The sequence below is a fragment of the Trachymyrmex cornetzi genome, unplaced genomic scaffold (genome assembly GCF_001594075.2).
Source record: "Trachymyrmex cornetzi isolate Tcor2-1 unplaced genomic scaffold, Tcor1.1 scaffold412, whole genome shotgun sequence".
NCBI lineage: Eukaryota > Metazoa > Arthropoda > Insecta > Hymenoptera > Formicidae > Trachymyrmex > Trachymyrmex cornetzi.
Window position 1 is genome coordinate 816899 of NW_017298876.1, and position 10521 is coordinate 827419.

Below are 10521 nucleotides of genomic sequence, written 5' to 3' on the forward strand. Positions count from 1 at the left end.
CTCTTACAAATAAAATTTTATAGTGTAGTACAAACATATTTCTTTACTATCGCAATGTTGGTCAGCAACTTTTTTCAGTCTTTTGATTCTTGCGTGGCGGAATTCCTAATTAATCCTATTCGAGATCACACACGTCTGATTTGATTGAAATAAATAATATTTTTCAGATAAATATTGACTATGCTTTTTGTGTCTTACTGCAAAATAAATTCGATTGAATAGAATTTCGATTTAATCAATTTAATTGAATTCACTTTGCGTTCAGCATGAGATTAAGGAGATATTTGATTAAATCTACTTGGGAACAATTACAAGTCATTAAAATTTTAGTCGGCGTAAATTCAAGAAGCTTTCTGTTTTTATTCAAGAAATATAGTTCTATCTCGGTAAAGCAGTAACCTTTAATTAAAAAACCTAGTATGCTTAATAAAAAATTTATTAGTTACATATTATTTTTAGTTCTTATTTTATAGTTCTATTCCTGTCTATACATTATTATGTGATACAGTTATACGACATTATTAAAAATGATTTAAATCTGATCAAACAAGTTACTTATATTTAATTTTAATTTAAAATTTAATTGGGGCAAAGAAGACAGCATTAAAATGAGCTTATAGAAAAAACATATATATATTATGCAATGGTTGAAAGACTATGATTAATAAGATTGATCTTTTAAAAAGAATTGTCATCTGTAAATATGTATATAGCTGTGACTACATAAATACATAACGCTTTGATTACATAAATACGTAATGCCCAACTGATTGATATCGTGATATTGGCGTCCCTGATTTTCTATTTTGCTGATATTACCAGGTTAGGGCTCTATACATCTTTATAAGCACATCACTTATATACACGACGAAGAATGACCAACGGAGGCAGAATTCCGTAGTAATTCGGCAATCCTGGAGAACTGCAGTCTGCTTGCATTCAGATGCCAAGTGAGGACATCCCGACAAATTGCGCCAGTAGCTTGGACGTCTGTAAGGACTTCACTGCAAATTTCAACAATTCGATGGCGGTGCCAACTTGTCATCGAGATAACTCCCACGTACATTTTCTGCTGAGATTTCAAACGTAATTGATTTGATCGTTATACTAATACTTTTTTATTCTTGAAAGAACCGATATTTAAACTTTGCAATTGTAGGTATATTGTAATAAATATGATAATGCTCTTGAATGCTGTATTTTTTAACAGATATTTTTTCGGTTTGTTTTTAGATTTATATGTCTTATTTATTATTTTTATTATTTAATATGTTACAGTACAAATATATATTAATATTTATATTTTACTGTCTCATAGTTTAACAAAATATAATTATAAGAAAAATAACTATTAAGTGATTGTAACAAGAAACATGATTATAACAATACATATATAAAAAAATTCTAACTAATTAATTTATTAATTTATTACTAGAGAAACTAATCAATCGTGAACTACATACTTAACACATAACAACTGCTGTATCATTATCTGTAGTTAATTAACACAAATGTGTACCTTAATTTAAAGTAGAATAATACTCAGCTAAATTGTTTTGAATTAGATATTGAACTGTTTGTGAAAGTTTAAATCAACTAACAAAAATAGCTGATTAAAAGCACTACTTCTTGCAGCTTGCATGCTTGTCTGTGTATCTACATTACTCTCATTGGGACTTATGAATTATAAATGTTTCTTTTTGACCTTTACAACGTTTCCATGGGTCTCGTTATCTCATCACATAAAAATACTTATCTTCTACTCTAACGCTTTTATGGGTACGCACATTTATGGATGTAGCATTTATTTTCCCGGGAAAAAATATTATATATGTATATGGACATATTTTATATACAGGGTATCTCACCTAACTCGACCATCTGAAATATCTTACTTGATTTTTATGATAGGAAAAAATATTTTAAATGAAAATGGGACGGTTTCGAGAGAGAAAGACGTATCTTGGTCATGTTATCTTTCTTTTGTGGTGGAGGCGTCAAAAGATATAAAGGTTACATCCATTTTTTAAATGGAATTATATAATTTTTTTTACATAATATGATTCCTTTAATTATTCCGCATATAAAAGTACACTGAACCAAAAATGTACGTAAATACAATAAAAGTATTCATTGGTATTAATAAAAAATTCATTAAAATTGGTCCAATGAACAATTTTATTCCTATAATGATTTAGGTTTTATAAAATGATCAATTTGAGTTATTAAACTATTAAGAATTCATTGTGACAATGAATATATACATTAAAATAGTCTGCCATGGATTTATTATAATAACCAAAAACTTTATTCATTCAATAAATAATATCATTAAATCATGCATTAAACTTTATTGTTATTAATGCGTTTATTGAGCTAATGTACAGACTTTATTAACTAATAAAAAAATGTGTTAATATAATGAATGTATTTTATCACTTCTACAAAATTTTATAATAGACATCTAATAAATGAATTTATTAAGTATATGAACATATTTGTTGGAAGAATGAACTTTTTCATTGATTTAATTAAATGTTATATTAAGTTATGATATATTCAAGTACAGCATATTAATAAACAGTGATTTGTTATATTAATAAATCCAGTTATTAGCTAATAAAAAATACTCAATAAAATATTCATAATATCTATTAAAAGTTCATTATATCAATGAATTTAAAGTCAGTAAATGTCATTCATTGATATTATGAATAACATTTTTTTCAGTGTATTAAAGTAGAGATATTAAAAAACCAATAGCTTATGAGATATTTTATACTTTATTCTGGCATACATTGACATAAATGTTAAATGACTCGTAAATTATTACTTCTTAGTAATCGTACTTTAATACCTTTATGAACAGAGTAATGGGATGAATCAACTGGTGGAAAGAAAACACACAATTGCTTTAAAAAGAATATGTATCCCAAATGGATAATTTTTTAAATAAGCAACTATGTATTTTCTTTTTACCAATTGAATCATCTCATTATTCTGTTCATAAAAGTATTCAGGTACGATTATCAAAAAATTAATAGTTTACGAGTTATTTAACGTAAGGCGTGTAAAAAGACTTAGTGGTTATTTTATGATACATAAATGTAGAGGAACAGTAAAACATGTTGCATAGTGAAATACAAATGCTTTATTTTTGTATTCTTTGTTTAGTTTGTTGTCTTGCATATTCCTCCTGTTCGAAATATACGGCATTTTTAGCGGGCCGGATTTATACCCAAAGTATACAAAGTGTGCAGATCGGATTTAGTGTACTAAATGCAATAAACGCGTTACATGAAATACGTACCTCTTGGCGTAACACTTGTAATAAATATAGAAAGATTGTAATTGTTATTTATTACTTCATATACATATTTATATATATCATTCTTATTCCTTAATAAAACTTTATGAACACATTTTATTATGTGTCATTTCACGTCTTATTTATAAGCATTATTTGTAAATTTTTGATGAGCCATATATACCCCTCCCCTTCTACCCCTATAAGTAGCATTACCACTCCTATGAGATATACGGCAAAAATGCAAGGGCTTAAAAAGTTTTTTTTTTAATACGAAAAATAAAATTTTGGATTTCTAACATTTTTTTTTATAGTAGTAGGCAGTACAAAGTTTTTATTGGTAGAGTTCGTTTACTTTAAACATAGTAAATAATAATAAATTAAGTTTTTGATAGATGTGGCGTATATACCGGCAATAATAAATTAAATTATATATTAAAAAACAAAATATTACATGTTTCGATCTTTGAATTAGACTCTCTTCACATATTTACTAAATATAAAGATGTTACCATGATTTAATAGTGTTGATTGTGAAAAAATTCATTATAATCGCATGTCGTGTGAACAATTGAACATTAAACAGAGAAATCGAAATTGCTCGCCAAAAAGTTGGAAGGCCGATTGAACAGAATTTCATGGCATTCTAATAAAATTATAAATTCCTTTAATTAACATCAAATAAAAAGCAAGCAAATACGTCACCTCGATAGAATACTCACCAATATATCAAAAAAATATAATTCGATGATATGATACTCGTCAACTTTCTATTAGTCAGTTTAGTAATAAATAATATATAATATATAATAGTACAGATTTACCTCCGAAAATATTGATATGCATTTATGAAACATCTTGTATGTGAAACATTTTTTTCCGGGTTCTTAAAATAAAGAATATATTTAGCAAGGTGTTTTAAATATTTAGAGAGAATTAAATTTATACAATTACTTTTTAAATCTTTTTTTATGCTTCTTATACTTCTATATACTTTTTTTCATCTAAATTGGTTTATAAAAACATATGAGTGTTTTATTCTAATTTTTAATCTAATTACAATTTATATATTAAAAGTATCGCCGAAGTATAGTATATAAAGAATTCTATTTTTTAATTTTATTTAGACAGACTTAATTTTTTATTAGTTTTTTCAATTGTTCCAGCTTTTTTAAGAAACTGTATTTCATCTTATTTGAATAATATAACTATTATTTTAAATACTATAAACAAATCAAATTAAGGCCTAAAGTTAGAATATTACTAAAGCATCATTTATCTGTGCTCAATAAATACATTTGTGTTACACGATTTTATTAAAGGTGGATAAAGTAGAGAACTCGCGATATACCTGCTTTTATTTCAACTAGTCACACTTACCAGAAGAAGTTCAGTTGACTATTATCAGCTACAGTACAATTATATCAGTACGGTAACATTACACATTTATATATAATAAATTTATGTATAATAAATTTTTTATGATTTATGAAACCGCTAATCATTCGAAATAAACATTACACAGCCTGCTAGATTTTGCCTATCTGAGAATGGTCTTCAATTTAAAAAAGGTTGTGCTGATTTATGAAATCGATAATCATTTGTGTGTGTGTGTGTTAATAAATTTATAATCACATTTACTATGATAAATTTAAGCGAATTTTTTATCGACAACACAAGAGAAAATTTATAATTTATAATATCATGAATTACTCATAAGATCTAAGATTTAATAAATTACCAAGATATATAGCCATAAGTCTTTTATTTTTATTCAAAATATAAATATGAGTAAGTACATCTATAGAAATTATGTGGTCTGAAATTATATAGGTAGCGCTCTCCGTTAATCATTTACAGCGAAACCAAAGTGACTCATTGAGAATCATGACAGTTTTGGGTTGGGTTATTTCTGTGATCGTACTGGATTATTATTTCAAGGCAGACGTAGATATAGCATAGCATATAAGCATATATGAGCTGTATAGTACACCAAACAAGAAAATCAGACATTTGTACTGTATTAAATTTAACGAAATTAAAGATTTGTTAATAATTTTATAGATTTCTATTTTATTTTTAATCAGACTTCTTTAGACTTTAAGAATATCCCTTCGAAAAAATATATTTGAGAATAAAAAATATGTATAAAAATGAAAAATATGATTTGCAATACAGTACATGCTATAAAATAAAATATTAATTAGGGATGTACTAAACCGTAAAATTTTACTGGATATCGAATATCCGGCGTCACATTGTTTTCGAATATCTGATATTTGATGAGTAATTATCCGGTCGGATACCAGATATTTCTTTGCGTATCCTGCTGGATATCTGGAAAATGGCTTCCAAAAGAAAAAATGGTCAGGGGCAAGAGAGAAATAGTGATAATAATTTTCTCTATCCAACGTACAAATAATTTTCTCTTCCCAACGTGAAAAGAAGAAAAGGAAAGATGAACTATACAAGAAATTTAGCTGAGAAAAAAATTCTGCATTAATGATGCAACTATCTCAATACAAAGAATGTAATAGAATTCAGGCCAAAGACGAGCTAAACAATGGTTGTTATATGTATATAAAAAAATTTAATTTAAAAATCAACATATAAAAGAATCAGCGAAACTAGTTTCAACTTACAAAAGACTTTTTCAGTCGCATATTAATTACAAAAAATAAAATTTTGTTAATGTAAATTCGCAAATTAAATAATTGAAATGGTCAAAATGAAAGACAAATTGTCCATCACCTGTCGCTACGCTCTCTCAACTTGACGTTTTATGATCTGACTGTGATTTTAGTTACATAAATATAACGGCAGGATGTGCTGTAATTACATATAGAGTGTGTGTGGATCGTTGTTGGTAATCGAGAACGAAATGATGATTAATCATAATATAACAAAACACATCGTTTTAGTGGCGAACAAACTGCAACAGATATCTCGATATATTTTTAATAAAGTAGCACATACATGTAGTTATAAAAATAAGAATCACACATTAAAATAACGTTTATCCTTTTAGCAATGCATTTTTATTTTCGAGCAATCGTATACAAATCATTTTGTGGAATGTATAACACAATGCATGCAATAAATTACCTACATTTATGCATCATTTCTTTCGGCGAGGTCATTGCAGCCTCATTAATTAACTGTGTTGGACATTATCATGATCGATAAATTAACAGAGTGACTAGACCCTTGGTAATCGGTAGCACAGTATTTTGTGGATGACATGTTCTGTGTCAGATCAATATATTCTCATATAGCCATGTCTACGTTCATAACAGACATTTCGGTAGCTTAATAAATCCTTGTCTTCAAATTTGTAATAAATTAACAGTAAATAAAAACCATATACAGTCGCATTAATCCACGGCATATTCATCGTCAGTATATAATATAGTTTTATGAGTAAGAGAATTATAACTTCGTGCTTCTTATAATTAATTCTTATAATTAAATTACTGACTAAAGCTCATTCTCGCATCAAACTTATATATTTATACAATTAATAAAAAATAAAATTATTAGTGTTATTTTAAATAAGATAAAATTATTTTTTATTAATATTTAAATGAAAATACTATGTTATGAATTAAATGCAATTTTAAGATTTATTAATAATTCTCTTTATTTTGTTTTAATATGACTAGGATATTTAATGTTCCGCAATTTTTATTTTATTATTTGTAGAAAAATGTTGATAATTCTGCTATGCTAGATATAAGAAGATTATATTTTAACGTTTCCAATATTAGGCAAATAATCTGTTGCAAGAATGTACTCACAAAGTGATTGATATCTTTAGTAATCAATATGTAAACTTGCGTATCGTCATTCCCGTCATATATAATACTATTTACAGTATAGATGATATAATGTCGATTTCATAATAGTATTAAAAATATTATTGACAGCTGTCGATGTAAATCACGATCCGCATTTTGCGAGCAAACTATTCTAACGTACCTGGCGATTATACATTTAATCTATTTGTATTTAAGTCCATCAAACATGAAAATACTAACAATCTTATTATTTTTGCTATAATATTAATAATTAATACAATAACGTAACAAAAATTATAAATTTTATAATTAGTTGAACAATGTATTTGACAATTACAACATTAATTTCATAATTTTTATTTATCTCTTCAATTTTCAGTAATTATTTAATAATGTATCGAAAATGGGACAATTTATTTTTTAGAGGAGAATCTCTTAATATCTCTCTTTAAGATATTAAAATAAAAATATGGATATATTAATGTTCTATAATATCTTGTATTTTCTTTATATTTGTGGAACTTCTTATTGATTGTAGAGAATTTCTTTTCTCGATAAGGCTTTAAATAGTTCAAATTCATATCGATTATCACTTTTGAACTCTCTTATGATATATTTGGCATTATTTATAACTTTCATGATTCATCCTGTGAATCATTTTTGACCCCTTAATCCGTAGGTTCCGATTTACAACATGTTATTAATTTATAATGAATTGTATCCATCACTTGATTCAGCTGTTCCTCGAGTTCTCGAGCCTTCACATATACCTCCTCTTTCATCAGATTATAGCACATGGCTATTAGGCCCATGCCCAACAACATGTACACAAAGTTAATGATAAGCTTTGTCTGGCTGTCCTCCGTAGAGTGGCTCCAGCCTGGAACTAAGTCGCCCATACCGATCTTGCAGAGCGAGGTGACACAGAAATAAGTACTGTCCAGATACTCCCATCCTTCCCACTCAGCAAATATAATGGAACCAACGATTATGTAGCCGAATATTACCCAGAGACAAGCAGTCGAGGGCACGATAATTCTCTGTCCAGGTTTCCGCTGACCGGTGCACTCGTGCAATTGCGTATACAGCCATTTAAAAGTCTGTGCAAGCACCTTGCCCATGTTCAAGAAATAGAGCACGTACAATGGAATGCCTAGTACAGCGTAAATTACAGTGGCGCCTTTACCCCACTGAGTCTTCGGCACCAGGCTGCCATAGCCGATCATAGTGAACACCGAGAGGCAGAACATCAACGCCGCTGGGAATGTCCAGATATCTTGAGGTGCTAGACCATTGCAGTTTATCTTCTGTCGTTTTCTGTCAGTAATATTTTCTTGATAACGTTGTAGAATACTATTGGACACCACGTAGAAGGCAGTTTGGTTGAATACGTTCACCGACTGATTGCTAGCGGTGCTCAGCCACAGTTCGTTGGCGTACTCCCGGCGTATATCATCCTGCACACACACTGTCACTGTTGGGTCGACCTGAGATTCGATCGATATGAAGCCAAAGGCACCCACAATGGCATAGCCCACTACCAGACCGCCCACGCCGACCTGAGTGCACATGAAAGCCACCAGTTTTCGACAGCAGTCCTTGACGCGTTCCCGAGGATCGACCCCGGTTGATGTCGAGGACGAATCACGACTCCTCAGGGAGGATCTCATTGAGATGCCGCGTGGCATGCTTCGATGCGAACTACCGAGTTCGATCCAACGAAGAGACTCGCATGGGAACACCACCCTGGCTGATGCTTAGCGACTCTCCTCTCGTGCCGCTTTTCTATTTCTGGTCGGAACGCCCCGTCGCTTGTTTCTCGTTTCTTCCTTCAAGATTCTGCTGTCTATCCATCTTCGTTTCTCTCCTTTTGTTGAACCATATAGCCTTCTATCACGATGCTTTACTCTGGTGGATTACTTCCACGGGATTAGAATTGCTACAGTGGCTTTAGATCTATCGTTGTTTTAATACGACTTTGCGAAGATAATCTGCAAAGTCAAAGTTTGCATTGTTAGTTTCAAACTTTTGATATTAAAGCTGGCTTATCATTCATATGTTACGAGAAGCTGTCTGATGATTAAGTAGTTAAGATTCTTTAAGCTCCATGTTATTATTGTTGGATAAATACAATTTAACAGCATAAAAGTTTTAAAAACCTTAAACGCTATCAATCTGCTATTTTAATTGCGAATTAATATTATAACTCTGTTGAGAAAAATATATATGTAGAAAGATATACCAAGATATTTTTAAGTTGCATCAATTAATGTATATGTAACGATATTTTGTGAAAAACTGTTCCGTTATGAAGGATTACACGCAACTAACTCTATCAAGTTTACTATTTTTACCAGAGTACCTACACAAATGGGTGTCCACTAAATTCGAAGGAATATATGTACATGGAACTTGAAATAGTTACATACGATAGTGGCTGCTGCCAAATAATATGCCGCAGCACTAATCTAATAAACAGATTTTTTTTAATCATTTAAACGACATTTCATAAAGAATTATAATTAATACGCGTTGTTATTTCATATATGTATTGTTGAAATGTTTGATAAACGGATTAATAAGAAGTTTCTTATCGTAACTTGTTTTTATCGATTAATTTTGAGACCCAATAAAAAGATCGCGCTGACAGGTGTGATAGCAGCTTTAGCAACGTAGTGTGTCACAGTCATCAGTATTCCAAACAACATCACGAATATATTAAAAGGGGGAGATAGAGAGAATTGTGTGACATAATAAACCACATCATCGTGAAAGGGGGAGAGTCCCCTTAAATTATTTTTCCTTTGCAAAATTATACGCAAAATCACGCACATGTATAAATTTAATATTACTGTCCCAGATACACACATGTTTATTTTAACTTGACTGACTGCATTTTCATAACAATTCATCCAATTTTATCGGAAATTATGTTTATTAGAGCCAAATTTTTCTTAAATGCGTTTATATTATAAAAATAAACCATATATAAAATAAAGAAACGCTACATATTTTGATATTTGATTTATGGCCTAAACACAATAAATGTTTGTAATAAACTTAAAGTAATAGTGTGTTACTTAACACGTAATATATTTTTTACTTAATATAATATATCTTTTCTTACTGACTTTCATGCAATTACTTAGTGTAATGAGTTATTTACTTAAATAACATTACTTGATAATTAATGTCATGTAATTATTTAAGGTAATGTTAAACTAATTAATATTTATTAAATAAAACGTTTATTACAATTTACGTAATCAGCTTTATGCTTTGATATTCTGGCATTTTATGAATGTTGTTGGGGAAATGTAAAATAAGAACATCGCGTCTTCTGTGATTTCGAAGAATCTTAACAATCGCAAAATCTACATCACGCTTGATCCATTAAGAATGATGAGAATAATAAAG

At 29.3% G+C, this 10521-nt stretch overlaps 1 protein-coding gene across 1 annotated transcript; it reads right to left on the reverse strand.

Moving 5' to 3' along the window:
* Positions 1 to 7623: 7623 nt before the first annotated feature.
* Positions 7624 to 8792, reverse strand: LOC108764306 (TWiK family of potassium channels protein 18). The gene has a single exon (XM_018512458.1). It carries the CDS (start codon positions 8790 to 8792, stop codon positions 7773 to 7775), a length of 1020 nt encoding a protein of 339 aa, XP_018367960.1. The 3' UTR covers positions 7624 to 7772.
* Positions 8793 to 10521: the final 1729 nt, after the last annotated feature.

Excerpts from the sequence above, each read along its gene's own strand:
- LOC108764306 (XM_018512458.1), bottom strand. The coding sequence starts at position 8,792 with ATGCCACGCGGCATCTCAATGAGATCCTCCCTGAGGAGTCGTGATTCG.